Source organism: Cornus florida, unplaced genomic scaffold (genome assembly GCF_030987335.1).
Source record: "Cornus florida cultivar Cherokee Brave unplaced genomic scaffold, ASM3098733v1 CherokeeBrave_3.0.0_Hap2_Chr04, whole genome shotgun sequence".
Classification (NCBI taxonomy): domain Eukaryota; kingdom Viridiplantae; phylum Streptophyta; class Magnoliopsida; order Cornales; family Cornaceae; genus Cornus; species Cornus florida.
The window spans coordinates 105,312,699-105,331,081 of NW_026775574.1; the positions used below are offsets into that span (position 1 = coordinate 105,312,699).

Genomic DNA, 18,383 nt, shown 5'->3' on the forward strand with positions numbered 1-18,383 from the left:
GTTCATATTCATACCATTTCGTTCACTGTTTACGTTCATTTTGGTTTAGACTAGACTCAACGGTAAAAAAAAAAAGCTAACCTTTTGGGCACTTGGACTTGCTTTAGCCAACCAAACTAGCATAAGCGTTTGCTATATGTGTGGCAAGTAGACTCACAACTTCTGTATGATCAAAACTCGTAAACTGATAGCCATCGAAATCAAAATACCATGACAAAATATGAGAATCACAAAGATTGTGACGGGCTCTTAAAAGTAGGCTAACAAACTACCCCTTCTACAAAACTATTGTATCACGTATTCAATAACTAACACATATATATGAAGTATAAACATTTTGCAGATTGCTATGAACTTCAGCAATTTGTGGGCGAGTTCATTAAGGCAAGCATCATAAAAATTGGCATATCCTGATACAAATGCATCACACCATACTTATCTTCATCGATCAACACCGTCCGATTAATGGGTAACACGAGTTGGATTGACTTGCATAGATGAATCATCAAAAGGTAAAGAATGCATGATTCTGAACTCATTGTGCAAGAAAATCTAAGAGATTTGATCAGTCGTATCACACGTAAGCAAGTGATCGACGTGACCAAGTACAGCAGAAACAACACTTTCCAAAAACATTTGAAGATTCATAGTCCATGTTAGATTAGATTGCTAACAAATAACCAGCTTGAGGCATCATTTGACTCAACAATAACTAATGAAAACCTCACCGTTGGAAGAGGACGGGATACGTAGACAACCTATATCATCTTTAGGTTTTTCTTCTTCTATACCTTCTTCTTTCAGAAGATGTAGACGTTTCTTCAAGGATTTTCTTCAATCTTCAAATGTTTCTTCGAGCGGATGAAGGTTTAGGGTGAGTTCCCTGAAAATTTGCATAAGCGAAAAAACTGCCCAGTTTGGTTTAATTTTTCTGAAAACACTCTTCGAAAAATTTAGCACAAACAAGTGGCCATGAATGCACATTCAAGAGAATTATGGGGAAATTATTGGATTTCAAAGCAAAAAAGGAAGCTAAATCTTATTAACATCTACATACCACCAAAAAGATATGGGCTCTCTCAAAAACACCTGTAATTTCCTAAGCCTTACGAATACCGAGTTTTTCTAGTGATGCTCTGATGTCATTGCCATTGCAACCCTCGGATTCAACAACATTAGGGCTGTTGAACGGCACAACATCTTCGAGAGGATAGCTTCTGTTACTATGAAGTTTACGCGCACCAGTGCAAACTCCCTTCAATATCACAGTTTTGTGTACTCCACCAAGCAATCCTTCGAAATCAGTATCCCCACATTCTCCCACGAAGACGACAAATTTTGACAAGTCTACACCCCATCGAACATACAGGTACCTGAAGGGAATGTGTGATTATATAATAGACAAATATATAATGGAAGATCTATAAATCCTAATCCAAATGCTGCTGGGACAAATTTGAGATAATGGTAAACCATGAGCAGTTTATTCAGAAGCTTATGAACGTGAAATTATTCTATTCTGTAAATGCATTTTATGAATATCTCATTAGATTTTTGTCACAAGCTTCCTCCAATTGTAGGAGTTAAAAAAGAACCCGTGACTCATAGAATACAAGATGCATGCCATAACTTTAAGCATTCTGTAAGCAACATTTCATTTTTACTACACTAAAAAACTGACAAGAAACACTACTACGAACACTGTTACATGACCTAAAAGTAACATATTCAATTCGTATCTGTCATATGAAAAAAAAAAAAAAAAAAAAAAAAAATTGTATCTGCCATATGAAAGAGCAGATAATATGCACAAAAGCACCGTGATATCAGTAAATTCAACTCTTAACTTCCACAACCGAGAAAATACACCAATATAGAAGATATAGAAATAAATAAAAGAAACAGTGGGCAAAAATCATCGGGGAAAAACAATGTGATTGGTAACTTAATAATGCAAATAAGTCTCACCAAACTTCTCTCCAGTCCTTACAACTTAGTTACGTCATCAAACCTAGTGATACACTGATACCAAAGCACACTAAAATAAAACTTCCAACTACAGCAACAAGTGAAGTGATCTCACCAAAACTATATGGAATTCTATAAATAAAAAAGGGCTAGCCCAGTGCACGAGGCTCCCGCCATTGAGGGGTCTGGAGAGGGTTAGAGTTTAAGTAGCCTTAACTCTGCATGAAGAGTCTGTTTCCGATTTTGAATCGGTGACCTCTAGGTCACAATGGAGCAACCTTACCGTTGTGCCAAGGCCCACACTCTCCTGCTTTTATAAATATTGCCCCCCAAAAGCTAGTGCCTAGACTTTCTAAAGTCTGCCTTACAGTTGAATTATATCATGAAGGCCCAGTGATGCAGTTCTAACACTAAATCTAAAGAAGACATCCTGTGATAGGTCCTAGATATATTGGCAAACAGTTTTTTTTTTCTTACTAGGTACTGTTAGTGCCTCTTCACACTAGGAAAGTATACTGAAGTCCCCAAAATAAAAACACATCATCGTGTTTCATACCAAATAACTTTGTAATGCTAAGAAGAAGAGAGAGAATAGTAGAGAAATAAATAATCATGATTGATCATTTAGGGAAAAAAAAAAAATCATGATTGATCTCTCCGTATTAACAGTTACAAAGAAATTTATATATCAAATTGATACTATGATGTCTTGTAAAACCAAAATCAGTGGATTATTCTTATAGCTCCAAGAGAATGATACCGTCAATCACATTACAAAGATAATTCAAGAAACCTTAATAACTCCTTTCAAGAAAAATAATTTGGCAACTTAAGGCTTGTGGCAAAATGAACACATGGCTCTTCAAAAAAAAAAAAAAAAAACATTTTCTTTAATGTTATGTTTGGGAGCTCCAAATCGGCACCTCGGATTTGGAATTGGAGGAATTTTAGATTAAACCTCCAATTCCAAATCCAAGGCGCCAATTCTGTGCTCCCAAACACAAGGTTAGTGTTTTTGCTTAAGTTTTTATTTCTTTTTACTTTTTCAAAAATGTTATTTCAACAAAAGGAGAAAAGGAATTTGTTATGGTCTTCGATTAAACTTTCCTTATGGTCCTGAACAAGTACCAAACAATCTGGATTTCAAAGTCATGATACTTGTCCACAATGCCATATTAGAGGGCGATTAAATTACATATAGGAGGATAACTAAACTGTAGTCGGGAAAAGAAAATGAAGGAAAAAACAACATACCTGAGGGCTTGAGATCGAGAAGCCAGCACAGGGATCACATTCAGTTTGTAACCATTTTGACTATAAATAATGTTGCATCGCAGAGCTTGAATTCTTATCATTTTCCGTAGTTCCTTCACATGGGGAACCTGTAGAGAAAATTAACGCTAAAATATTTCAAGTGCACTGCACCAAGTAAATGAAATGACATTAAATAAAAATAAAAAATAAAAAAGAAAGAAAGAAAGAAAGAAAGAAAAGGTGACAGTTTCACAAAATGACAGAGAAAATCCTGCCGTTTTAGGAAGCTTTCCAAAAATAAAATACAAATATATAAATAAATAATTACCAAGGCTGGGTTTTCCACTTTGAATGCATAACAATGTGCAGCTGATCCTGATTTATCTTCTGCAACTACTTGTCCTTCTCGTCCCTTTTTATCGTTAATAGAAGCAGCCCAACGTACCAAAGTTTTCCTCAAACCCTCTCCACCCCAACGGTAATCAATATGTGAATGATAATCTAAGTCTACTACAAAGGGAAGCCCGGAAGGACTATCCCCAGAAGTCGAAGAGGGATAGTAAAGCTCACCGCCACTATTGCAAATAAAAGCATCAAAATCCATAGGGCTCAATCCTCCTGAGTCCAGAAAAGAATGTATCTCAGATATTGTTGAGGCTGTTGATAATATAAAGCCTATCGAGCCTGCACTTCTGTCCACACCCGCAGCCTCACAAATCATTTTGATGATATCAAGGGAATCAGGCATCGTATCACAATCCACAGCAATGACAAAGATGAACTTCCTCCTCCTCAGTCTGGGAAACTTACTTATGTTATGCTCTGTTTTCTCCGAGGACCCAACATTTTGTGGCTGTCCTTTGGCAGCCTTGGACAAAACTGCATCCTCTAATCTGCTCTTTTCATCAGGAGCATTTTCTTCGGCATTTAAAACATTGTCTATGGTTCCACTCCCTTCATTTTTCTCACCATCAAGTGACATCTTTAAGTTTAAAGATAAATCCTTTATATCTCTCAATGAATCATTGGGTGAATCTGATTCTGAAATTTCACATCTATCATCACTTCTTTGCCATTGTGGATGCCTTGATTTGCAGATGGCTATTCGAGACAAGTATGTCTTACAGTGCTCTGGCCATGAAAAAAGGTGAATATTTTTCAACCCATTCTGCCTACATCTTGCCCAAAGTTGCTTATCCGCAACAAGCTTTAGAAGAGCATCAGCAATCGATTGCTGCTCATGAGGGTCAACTAGCAGACCATTATCAAGAACCTGAAAAAGTTCATGGTCAGTATCGTGGACTAGCATGAAACATCATCTTGTTACAGCTCCAATGAACAAATTAGAAAATCCTTCAAGCAATAGGAAAGTTCCACAATGGACGAACCCGATGAATATCAACTGGACCTCCATTTTTTGTTGCGACAATGGGCAAACCATAAGCTGCTGCCTGTTCAGTGAGAGAAGTGGAAATGTTTATCTTGGATTAGCTAATACATGGAAGTGAAAGATAATGCTTTGCAAGTAATAAACAAGGCTAAGCACCTCAATTAAAGTTAGCCCAAATGGCTCAATGAAAGCCGGATTGATGAAGACACCCTACAAAAAAAAATTACTAGAAGAATGAGGAAGTCAAAAACCATATATAACACAAAATATGATCCCAATAAATATTATGCAAAAATAAACATAATTAAATGAGAAAAACAAAACTACTGTATATTAATATGTGCTACTGTTCACCCCAAGTAAATCTCTATACCTAAAATATCCCATGTAAAAATAATATATTCATCCCTTTCTGCTTTTATGGCAACATACCAGGGCACCAAGCCGCAAAGGAAAGTGATCTATGACCTGTAGTTCTTCCCTAGTTCCCTATCTTACTCCTCAAACAGTAATTCTTTTCCTCATGCATATACTGCCTAGAATGACAACATAATTAGCATTAATAATTATTTTGTTTGAGATAAGGGCAGCATTTGAAGCAATGGCTCTTACTTACCCACTTCCTGATTTCAGCTAAGTTCCCTGTAATTAGTGGTGGATCAGAAAATCCATCTCAAGCAGAAAACTTAGCTCAAACTTTCTAAATATCTGTGCGTGTGTGTGTGTGTTGTATATTATCTATAAAAGAAACTTTACAAGATTATCACACTAAAAGGTTGAGTGAGATATACCTCTTAGACTATAAAGAAAAGACCACCAACAAGAAATATATGCTACAAAAAGGAAAAAGAAAAAAGGAGGATGATATACCCACCATCCACCAAAACCACTATTTGACTTCTGTAAAAATGGCCCCTCAAAAAAACTAATGAAGGATTTCAACTTTAGCCAACAAGACAGCTTTCTCATTGGCTGACCAAGGATGAGCGAAGTGACAATGTATGAACTTAAGCTTGACTTAAGTAAATTCATTACAGCATGAAGTTAAGCATTCCCCAAACTTGCCAAAAAGTGGCAGCAGCTTACATGCTTCCTTCATCTCTGTAGTTCAATGGACTTTTTCTTCTTGTCACCACCTTCACAAGGATGATGGACTTAAAAATATGAATATGGTAACTTATTTTCATTAATTTATATGTACATATACATGTATGTTTACATAAAAACCATGACTATCACTCAACAATGTAAAAGTTGTAAAATCAATTTATATCAGTAGCTACATCAAAGAGATGTGATTTTGGTATCACCTTACCCTTTGGCTTAATACAAACCGAAGCCATGCCTATTTAGATGTGTTGTTCCTTATAAAAGGACAAAGAAAAGGCCCACCAACACGAAATATATGCTAAAAAAAAAAACATGATATACCCAACATTTATATTTGACTTCTGTAAAAATGACCCCTCAAAGAAACTAATGAAGGACCATCACAAACTTTGGCCAACAACTCCACTTTCTCATTGGCTGACCAAGGATGAGCAAAGTATGAACTTAAGGTTGACTTAACTAGATTCATTACAGCATGAAGTTAAGCATTCCCAGAACTTGCAAAAAAGTGGCAGCAGCTTACATGCTTCTTTCATCTTACTGTAGTTCCACGCCTTTTTCTTCTTGCCACCAATTTCATAAGGATGATGGACTTAAAATATGAAAATGAAAACTTACTTTCATTAATTTATATATACATATATATGTATGTTAATAAAAAAACCAAGAATCCTTTATTATACTTTCCAAAAACAACGTAAAAGATATAAAATCAATTTACCCTTTCGCTCAATACAAACCTAAGCCTAATTCATGCCTAGTTAGATGTGTTGTTCCTTATTCATGTTGAGGTGCTATATTATATCAAGGCATTTTAGAGTTAAACCAATATTACATCAAGGCACAATTTTCATGATATTGGTGATCATATTAAAACAAGTTGCTTCTTCATTAATAAGATAAGCTCTAAAATGACTTGATATATATATGTCCTCTCGACAATATAAGAACTCAGTAGCACTATCTGTTCAATACAGAGAGTGCTAAGAACTTCCATATTCCTTTGTAAACTTACCTGTTTTTATGGAAGCAATACAGAGATGAGAGAACCCAAGGTTCATCAGAGGCAAAGGGGAAAAAGGTTTTCTAAAAGGGAAAAAGAGGACCAGGAATGCATTTAGAGGACATTAAAAGTTGGAACTTGCAAAAAGGTACAAACCATATATGCAAATGCAAATTTTACAGTGTCTGTAGCTGATTTATATAAATATGCTTTATTGTTACGGATGTGCTACAAATATATCCTTCTCTTACCTCAATTTGAAAAAAGTTCTTCACAAAACTTACCTTCGTTTTTGCTGCAAGACGATATATTTCAGGAACGTCAGACTGCTTGTGGTGTTTAGGATATGCCACATGACCATATAGATCATATTTGTCAATCAGTTTAAGTATTGAAACTAGAACAGATGCATTTGTGCTAGACATTTCATCAATAGCATCCCGGTTACCCATTATTAATGTCTGCAACAACAAAGAAAATGCAAAATACAGTCATACAGCTAAACAAATACCTCAATTAATAAGCCTTATCAAGTTATCAACCACTTGGCAACATTGTTTGCATGTATTCATCAACAAGTGCAATTCAAAGATTCAAACATACAAGGTTAGCTAGTTCTCTCAGCGAGCGACATTCACCAAAAGCCTTGACTAAAGTTGTAATGTTCTTTTTTGGGTCTGCCCTGGCAAGCGCAAGTATCATAGGCTTGCGTGGATTGTTAAAGAAACGCATTATCTGCCAATGTAAAATCACCAAGATAAAACTAATATCAAAATATTCATTAGACATAAAGCAAGTGTTTCATTGTTGATGATGCTCAGCGTCACAAAATATTTTATCAATTCACAAAGGCATAGAATCGGTGGCCAAAGAATAGTTAAAACCTCGGACCAAATAGGTGGGGGAGTCCCAGAGTTATCTTCGCTTCCTTCTGTTTCCCAATCCATCTCACCATCATGCGGAACAATATGTTGGAATTCCATTCCGGGAGGAATTACCTGCAAACCGTTGTGACCATTTCAAATACATATTACATATTTAAGCCAGAAATAGTAAATGCCAAACCCCTACCATCAGCTGAGCTGCATTTGTTAGGACAAAAATTGAGGAAGACAAAATTGGTACTTACAACCATGCGAGGCATAAACCTGCCATAACAGCTCACATTTCGTTTGATCCTAGCTCTTAGTTTGCGCTCTAGTATTGGATCAAAACCATCATACATACGCCATTGCTCATCTATCTCCTGTCTAGTGCTAGTAATAACTACTTCAGAGGCATCAAGAGACAACTCCTCAGCCTCTATACGCCGCATTATTTTGTATGTAGCATTAATTTCTTCCCTTGATTGGCGTCCTTGTTTCAAAAGTTGTTCAAGCTTGTCTCTTCCAAGTGAGTGGCCAGTAAAAAGCATCCGTACATTTAATGCTCCAGACAGAAGAGCAGCAGAGTCACCAGCATCTGCATAATGTCCATGAATCGCAACAGGCCAGACTGGTATCCCACCACCAATTTGCTCACCAAGAACTTTAGACATTTGTAAAATGTGGCTAAGTGCACCATCAACAAATTCAGGAATGCAAGGCCAAAGCAGCTCTTTAGGAACATATTTATCTTTGGGGCCAAATGGTATACGAATTATATAAGCACCGCCGCTCTCCCCCATTTCTTCCATGGAATTTTCTGAGTTAATCAGATTCAGCATCTCAGTTGGTTCACCATAACTCCAATCTATATCTGGCGCCGATACTTGCCTCGTCAGTAAATCAACCCGATAAACCCCGGGCATTGTGCCTAAGGCCCTGGCAAGTTCTACCACATACTTGACCTGAGTACAAAAAGTAAATGAATTAGGAAGTTCCCATGCGCAGGCAACTCATAGTTCTTGCTGATGGAAGTGTCAAATAATTGGTAGCTAGATCCAAAACCATGCACACAAGGATATTTAGCGAGAACTTTATGGCAGAAGCTACCTGACCACCTGTATCAGAATCCCGACCGAGTTCCATGTTTTCACCACGGATCAAACCATGGAGGCTGCATGAAGACTAGTTGTCAGGAAGAAATAAATGTCATCACAAATGTCAGAAATATCATAAGTTGTCCACTCAAAATCAGGACAGATTCTTTGTAACAAAGACTATTTTATAATAGATATCAAAATTATAATATGAATTGGGAGAGGGGGGTTTGGTTTTGGGGTGGATTCCATGCCTTATTAACACAATGTAGAGTTTCTTTTCCTTATTCGGATTAGCCAAGTTTTCCATCACATCAACAGAATGTATCCTACGCATACTTCCTCTGTTGCTATCACCATGAGCCGAGATTTCACTGACCAAGTCTCCTTTCTCTCCTTCTGATAAGTCTTCTGACATATCAGCAGTTGCCTCTCTGCGGCCTCTTTCACGCTCAAGATGTCGCTTAGCTGTATGCTGAGCTTCCTCACCTTCAAGCTACATCAGAAAAACAAGGTTAAAGAATGATAAGGTAATAACACGACAGTAAAATATCATAAACATCAAACCCGGGGCGAAGCTAGAAATTCTCTGTTGTGGGGCCAAAGTAATACTAGGGAAGCACACAGAGCCATGAACAATGTTTTCTAGTTTAAGAAGAACAGTTTGCCTTACACTTCTGACTTTCTTATTTGAACTCTTCATATAAAATATTTTCTGCTTGTTTTGTAACTTTTGTTTGGTACATTCCTCAATAGTAGCCTATTCATAGCTTTTCCCTGGCCCAGATGTTCTAAGAAAGAGATCTCATTCACTAATTAAAATTTTGAAATATATATAAAATTATTATACATTTTTCTCGAAAATGTAAGTCTTAAGAGCATATTTATCTTGTGGACACTCTTACAGTTGCATCCTTGTAATTGCTAGATAGAGAGGCTAAGGTAGATCCTTACTGCCTTGCAATTGAATGATTATAAGTCTGCAAGCTTAGTGAGAGTGCCTTCGTCATAACCGTTTCCTACCCTCAATATAATCTAAACAGCAATGAACATAAAACCTAAAAAAAATGATGTTGTCAAATGTTGAACATCCTTTTTCTCTCTCTTTAAAGTTTAAATTCCTATAGATAATAGATATTATATATGTATATATATATATTTTTTATTGTAACATATATGTTACAGAAAGGACTACCGCAATAATGGAATTACTTATTTTTTGTTAAATATGGAATTAATTTTTTTTTTTTATCTATATTTATACTTTTCAAAGAAAGAATAAAAAACGGTGTTCAAAGAATTTTGGAGGAACCACATGAAAATTCTTTTTCAAACTCGCCCTTAAACAAATTCACAAAAGGTCCAAACTATGCGATTACTGTACCATTAAATTTTTTAAGTTTTCTATAATATAGACAATATCAGGGGTAAGTTCCCTGAATTTGGAAAGAAACAACCATATCAGACTTACAATGACTAAATTAATCTTAAATTGCTGTTAGTTCGTAACAAAGGTTAAATATAAAAAATATAGAAAGGGACAAAAAGAAGATTATGAGAAACACAAGCTACTCACCAATAATCCCAAAAGAAAAATCTCTAACTTGAAGTAATAATAATATAATTTATTATGACTGTGCTTATAAGTAAATAACTGTTGAACATGATGGCCAAAGATCGTGCGAATTAAGGCAAGGTTACCATTAGCATAAAGCTACTTTTCTTAGAGGTTCAGCCATCATTTGATTTTACCACCAGCATATTCCTTTGCAGAAATTATCAGAATGAACCTTAGACTCTGATGTAGAGTTGAGCAAGGCTTGTGATCTAGACCTATAGGAGGGTATGTAAGCCTTAAAAATTTTACAAAATTAAAACTTAGTTTTTTTTAATTGATATTTGAAATATGACATATTAAATGGAATTTAAATTCTAACTAACTAGCAAGTGAAAAATATGAATCAACCATAGTGATTTACATGCATGTGATAACAACAACGCAATAAAGTAAATCAATCAGACATAGAGCACCATATTTTATGTGGAAAAGCCAAACGGGAAAACCCATGGGATCGAGCCAGACAAATAACAATCCACCAAGTAGAAAGAGGTTACAGACTAATTTACCAAACTCCAATACCAAGAATCTGTTGGTCTCTCCCGAATCAGAATTATGCAAACCAATACCCAATCCTTCAGTCGTTGATCCATCAACAAACTCCGTTCCTCACAAACTTTGCTTCTCCATGAATCTTCCATCTTGTTGCTAGTAGCGTACCTTGGACAAGGTACAATAACTAAACTAACTAGACACTCTAAAATAAACAAAAATACAGACTCCTAGTTTTGATCACAAGTTTGCCAACCTAAGTCCTAAATTCTTACACTTTCATTTGTTTTATCCATTTTATCTATACAGTTATTAAAATCTACTCGTCTCAATAAATCATATACTCTGTAACTAACAGCTGAAAACCTGATTCATAACTAATATACAACAACAACCGAGCCTTTTCCCAATTACTTGGGGTTAGCTACATGAATCCCATGTTTCCATTCTGCTCTGTTTAAGGTCAAAGCCTCAGTCAATCCACATGTGATTCATAACTAATATAACTACATGAATTCCATGTTTCCATTCCGCTCTATTTAAGGCCATGGCCTCAGTCAATCGACATGTGATTCATAACTAATATAACGAATACTTTTTTTCTTTTCTCGTTGTTTCTTTTTTTGCAGTAGTGCAAAACTTTGGAATCTGGATGAATGATCTGATGGTAAAATGAGTATTTAAAAACAGAAATTAGTTTGCAGGTTTACATAAATTTGATTGCAAGAGTTTTAATAATTAATTGGTAGAGTGTGGTCTAGATGAGTTCAACCTTTTTCTGACAAGCAAAGAGTTATGACTTACAAAAACATGTAATATAATTAGATTATGCAACAGTATAGTCATTACAAAGAAAGCTAATCTCTGACTTAATTCTCAAATTTTGTTTGTCATAAAGTTTTCCAAGTTCCACCTTTTTTTTTTTCATTTCAAAAATGATATATTCAAATTTTGTAAAGGAAAACAACAATTCATCAATGTAATAAATTTTAGTAGTAGAATCAAGGGTGAGGGTGGAGTGTATTCATTCTATAAATATAAGTAGATAGAGGACAGACTATACTCAATACTGGTTCAAATTAATCAAGGGTGATGGGAGGACTCGAACTCACTTGACAAATCTATGATTTTACCAGACCTACCCCTTATATAAATATTGGCAAATCATCATTTCATTTAAAAAAGCATGAGAATACAAGGACAGCAGCAACACCCACAACCGTGACAACAACATTGGCAGATTATTTTCATTTAAAATTTACAAATGAAAAATTAACCCAAAAACTTTTTATATCCCAACTCTTAACAAATCCCCAACTAACTGACTTTTATATTCACTTCCCACATACCTCATGTCAAGTTTCAAGCTCCCAGACTCCTTATACTTGGATATTGATAAGAAAGTAGCAGATTCCAGTGGTGCCAAAAGGAAGGGAGACCTGGGAAAATGCACTAAAAATTTTGGGCTTCTTTGTGTACACCAAAGAGAAAATAAGTTTTTTGACTACAAATCTTGGGCTTCTTTGTGTACTCCAAAGAGCAAAGAGGATTTCAAATTTGGGTAATCAAGTGTTTCTATATGATACTTCTGGCTAAAGAAGGGTCTAAATCTTCCAATAACCCATGGCTCCTCTCATTAGGAGCCTTAACAGGCATATATTGTAATAATTGATAACAAAAATCCTCAGTGTAAGCAAGCAGCTCTTGGGCCTAGTATGGTAATCTAGTGCAAAGAATTGTTCGCAAAAGGGTTACTGTTGTTTGTATTCTTTGGTGAGAACATATGTATAGAATGATCCCTTATTATTAATAGAAAAAACAAATGCAAATTCATGTGAAGAGATCAAGAGGGTAGCAAGAGCAATGGAGGATAACCACTGTATATGAAGGAGTTTATTAACCCAACCAATCAACCATGGTTGGAGGATCCCACAACTTCGAAACTTGTTCTCATAAGATGAATACGAACTATTAGGTCACTCCAAGTTCCAAAAATAACATGCAAGATAAGTTGATATGACTTTATTCCCCATTTGGTTTATTTTCAATATGGTCTGCATACCTCCCTTCCTAGTCTGATATGGAATTCAAAGCTTCCTCCTAAGAGTATCTAATAATATTCTTCATTTCAAAATTGGATTAACCCATAGAAGCATTTCTCTAGAGCAGAGAGATGCCCTTTAGGCTTCAAAGAGGAGGGGGAATATATCCCATTTCTTTTTCATTGCGAGATGGCCAGAAACACGTTTGCAATTAGTCTGTCTTTGAGAAAAGAGGTTGTACAGAATTATTCGGTTCAAAAATGAATTATACAATATTTTAATACAGGGTAGGGTCTTGAATCAGGACAAGGATCAACATTCAAAAAGTGGTAACCATTTATCGGGCTTTGTGAGCTCATCATGATAACACGATGAACTCCTACCTGTAAGGTGTTGGGGATATTCAAAAGTGAAAAGGTTAATGGTTAACCATACTGATAAGGCTCTTCCCAAAGGGAATCCAAAAAATTCTTGAGAGCTAACTTAGCTTCCAGTTGATAACTCTTTCTTGGCAGCTCAGGCTCTCACTTAAACCAACAGAACTAGCATCACCAATGCCTCATTTTTTTTTTTTTTTTGGTTGGTGGAGCATGAAGGAAGTACAATTGACAGGTTGAGGTTTTTCATCTTTCCAACTAGCGGGTTTCATTGGAATGCCAATCATTTTTCCCTTGCTACGCGGTCCAAGCAATGATCTACACTCTTCGGTTTTGGTTGTAATGCTCTGTTATGCAATGTGGGCTCTCACAATTGGAATGCTACATGGTCTCAGCAGTGCTTCTATACAATCCAATCTCACAAATATTAACTCTTGCAAATGTGATTATCATATAATTTATCTCTTGGAAAACGTCTTCTGGTTTGTAATGTAAAGATTTGCAAGGTAGAACTTCAGGGTACACATAGTAAGGTCCAAGATGACTCTGACTTCTTCGTTGACAGTGCCCTTGTTTTTATATTTGAATAAAGTTCTTAACTTCAAATATATTTATATATATACAACCCCACACAACAAAAAATCTGTTAAAATTAAAAATAAAAATAAAAATAAAAATTCAACTCACTACTGAGACAATCAGTCAATAAAAAAAAAAAAAAAAAAAAAAAAAAAGAAAAGAAAAGAAAAAAACCTGCTTCTTCTTACGAGCCAAATTCCAAATCCTCCAACACATGTTCTCCAATCTTGTGTTCCTTTCCTCTGTGGTTTTAATCGATGCAGCCTGCAAATAAATTAAATATATAAATATAAATGCATAGACATATATATATATATATATTGAATAATAAATTTGAACCTTCTAATCAACGAAATTGAATCTAAGAATGACAGTTAAGAAACTATAATCTAAACAATCGAAAAAAACACTTTTTTCTGATCCAAACTAATTGAAATCTAGCGATGATCAGTCAATTTAGAGAAAAATAAACAAATGTAACAGCAAGACTAATTAGAATGATGGGTGGGTTTGAAATAGAGATGCGTACTTGAACCCAGGAGCGATGCAGATCAGTTTCATCGAAGCCTGTGATGACTTCTTCGACGAAGTAGCGAGTGGGACTGAACCGTCCTCTCTCTCTCAACAGCAACGACGATTTTGCATTGTCAATTCCTGGATCAACGTCCAGGATGGCTTCTAGGTAACTGTTAATCCAGTCGTTTCCCGCCATTGATGATTTTCACAGAGCTCAAAATTTTGATTTTTTTTTAGAGAGAACCCGAGAATGTTAGAGAGAGTGTGTGTCGAATATTAGTATTGATTTATAGATGCGTATGATCTATACATGTAGAGAGAGAGAAGAGAGATGAAAATGGTGTTCATACAGAAATGGTTGTAGAGATGCGGTTGTAGAAATGCTCTTATGTGTGTGTGTGTGTGTATATATATAAAATATGTGTGTGTGGGGGTGGGGGGAAATTGTAAAAGTGATCTGTTTCTGGTACTTGCTTTTTGTTATAGAGGAATGCGACCCCACTAGAGAGAGAGAGAGAGAGAGAGAGAGAGTGAGGGAACTGATTCGGAATTAGTGGCTCTTTGAAGGGATTTTTTATTTCTGCACTTTTTTATCGGGAAAATGGGAAATGGGAAATGGGAAAAGTTGAATTTATATTCCCTATTTCTAAATTTCTGTTTCTTTTCATTCTTTATTCATATCAAGGAAAATAGATATATAAATAAAAAATTTGTGTTATGATGACTTTTTTTAACCCAAATTTGAATTTTAGAATAATAATGCTACCAATATCATATTATTTAGAGGTTTTTTTTTTTTTCCTGATTTTACTCAATATTATTCTTATGTTAATCTCATTTGAATAGGTCAGTTAAATAAATTATATTTTTATTCTTTTCTATTACATATTTACAATTCATCTTTCTTCTAATATTTAATTTTTATAAGTTATTTTTTAAGATTACATCTAATATTAGTTTCACCCTCTTTACTTCCTACCATCTGTAAAAATTATCATTTATTTTCTCAATGGTTCATTTACAGGGCTTCAATAAATATGTACATGTCACTTAAATTTTCTTAGAAAATACTTAAATCTATTTTAATTATCAAAGTAATAACTATTCACCATCTTTGATTTGGTAATCAAATATGACATGTTTATTTATTATTGGTCCACATCAGCGATATTTTGTAGATCTCACTGATGATGACCTAAATATTGTCCAATTTACTTTACCTAATCTTATTTATATCTATACTATTATTAAAAAAAAAAAAAAAATTAGTAATTTGATTTTCTAAATAAACTATATTTGTCTTTGAGCATTCACATTCATGTTTGACTTAACAAATTTATGTTGCGTTTGGTATACAGGAATGGAATGAAATACCCATTTCAACCATTACTTTATTTTGTATGCAATTTAAAGTGTGAATGGTCATTTCATTGGAATGAAAATTCATTCCTCGGAATGAAATTCCATTCCACGATTAAAACTATGGAATGGTCATTCCATTCCCAAGTAATTTTTTTTTAAAAAAAATCAACTTCTCAAAAAACTCTCATGTTCCAAACCCAAAAACCACTACTATCTTTCACCACAACCACTTCCGCCTTTCACCATCACCACCACCGCTTTCCACCACCTCCTTTCGCTACCGCTACCACCACCCTTTGCCGCAACCGCCGCCACCTTCCACATCCGCCACCATATCCACCGCCACCACCTTCCACCGCCACTACCACCACCTTTCGCCACCACCTTCCACCACCATCATCACCATCTTCCACCACTGTCACCTTCACTACCTTCCACCACTACCACCACCATAGTAACCTCCATTAGCTTCTACCACCGCCACCTACACTACTATCTCCTTCCATCACACTACTGCCACCACCTTCCACCAACACCACTATCGCCTCCCACCACCATCGTTACAACCACCTTCCACCATTGCCACTACTGCTGTCTTCCAACACCACCACCTATAGCACTACCACTTTCCACCATCCACCACCACCACTACCACAATTTATTTTTAAAAAATTATTAGAAAATGTCATTTTGTTAATTTAATTTATTTGTTACTAAGAGGATATTTTGGAGAATTCAATTTGAAATTGATTCCATTATAAATTTTAAATTGGTTTAACCAAATACTAGAATGGTTATTATCATTCCATTCCTACACATTTCATATTTACAACCAAATAATAGAATGTGAATGGTCATTCCATTCCATTCTCATTCTCGATCATTTCATTCCCACTTGCATTCCATTCCATTCCTGCACACCAAATGCAGCATTAGTACCTAATCAAACCATCCTTTAGACATTAGTTAATGTAGGTGAATTGATTTCAAGTAATTGAAGATAAAAAATTTATAATTTGAAATCTCATTCATAATTAATAATTTTTTAATACTAGGGTCTGTTTAGAAAGTGTTATGATATTATTTTTCTAATATTGGTATTCAAATTTGGACCCATATCACGTTTGGGATAGCTGATATTGGTTTGGAATAGTTCATAATATATCAGTATTTTTGACAAAAACTCTTATCACTAAATTGGTGATTTTGTGTGTTTTAATACTATAGCGGAGGAACAAAAACAAAATTTTGAATTTCCCAAAACAAAACTGTTCCGATTTTTACTCAAAACACTCCTACAACAAAATGGCTGTTTTTATATTGACAAAAAATATACCTCCTAAAACACATTACATGCCAAGCAACCCTAAAATTTTGATTTCCTTTTAACAAAATGAGATGTTTCACTCTTGGACATTGAAAAGTGATCCATTATGCCCTTTAGCCTAAAATTTATTTTTTCATTTTTTAATAATTTGTACTTATTTATTTTAAATATTAAGTATTTGTATTCCATTTTAATTTTCTCTAAAAGGGTTTGATTTATTTTCTAAAATAGTGATTATTTTGATTTTTTGTATAATTTTAGAAAGATTCTTTATTTTGACAACAAAACTCAATTTTTTAAAAATTATGCAACGTACTAATCGGCCTTTATCCTAAATAACTTTAGGTCTTAACTCTCAAACTCTGGGTCAAGGTTTTGAGACTTAGAAGAAAAAAAAATTATACATTAAAAAAACTAGTGTTTTAGAATGAAAAAATAATAATTTTGTAGCACAAAATTTATAATTGTGAAATTTAAATTGTAATTTAAGAATAAGATAATTGATAATTTGAGAGGTCTAAAACTTACACGAACATTGAAGTCTTATTGAAAATTTATATTTGACTTATAATTGGCGTTTAAAGATAAAAAGTGAGTTCTGATCATTTTACCATGGTAGAAATGATGCATAATCCATAATATATAATGAAAGAATTGATTGATTCTACGGCACACGTGTTGAGAGTGAAAGAAATCTTTTTGGTGGTACAGACAGGTGGCAAGTGCAAGTAATTAACTGCCCATGGCGGGAACAAACTAACGTGGCAAGCATACAGTTATTTACCGTTTTGGCCGCCCAAGAGCTTGTATTGCAATATTTAACAAAGAATCAGCTACGACACGTCTACATGGTTGATCTTCATAAAACAGTTTTATGTGCGTGAAGTGCAAGCAGAATATGCACAAGTTAGAAGAAGAAACACAAAAACCTGAAAGAAAAAAAGGTGAAGTAAAAGAAAAAACAGAGTGAAGTGAATGAAAACTTAATTTGTGTATTTATTTAGCATCAAAATTATAAAAAATTATTCTCTCCGTTTTAAAATAAGTGTTATACTTTTTTTTTAGTCAGCTCCAAAATAATAATTTATTTTCTTTTTTCAAATATTTCACATCTTTCCATACATGTCCTTTAAGTTTAAAATTTAAAATTTTAATATTTAAAACTTAAAAGGGCAAGATAATAATTTTTCAGACAAACAATACATGTCCCCTAAAAATTACTACTCCCCATAAATAACACTTAAATTGGGACGGACCGAGTATCATTTTATAATTTAAATAACATAAAATTTACAATAAAAGAGAAGGTATTATTATAAATTTATAAATAAATTAAAATCAAAATGTTCATGTACTTTTCATAGGAAAATTTTATGAGAAAGTGA

At 34.5% G+C, this 18,383-nt stretch overlaps 1 protein-coding gene across 1 annotated transcript; it reads right to left on the reverse strand.

Annotated features, from left to right (window-relative positions):
- Window positions 1–398: 398 nt before the first annotated feature.
- Window positions 399–14,743, reverse strand: LOC132304490 (probable sucrose-phosphate synthase 1). Its single transcript, XM_059802185.1, has 13 exons — window positions 14,323–14,743; window positions 13,968–14,057; window positions 8,940–9,181; window positions 8,699–8,762; window positions 7,855–8,553; window positions 7,610–7,723; window positions 7,329–7,460; window positions 7,010–7,186; window positions 4,769–4,822; window positions 4,611–4,673; window positions 3,551–4,495; window positions 3,223–3,350; window positions 399–1,373 (listed from the first exon to the last, which is right to left on the reverse strand). Exons 1-13 carry the CDS (start codon window positions 14,503–14,505, stop codon window positions 1,100–1,102), a joined length of 3,165 nt encoding a protein of 1,054 aa, XP_059658168.1. The 5' UTR covers window positions 14,506–14,743; the 3' UTR covers window positions 399–1,099.
- Window positions 14,744–18,383: the final 3,640 nt, after the last annotated feature.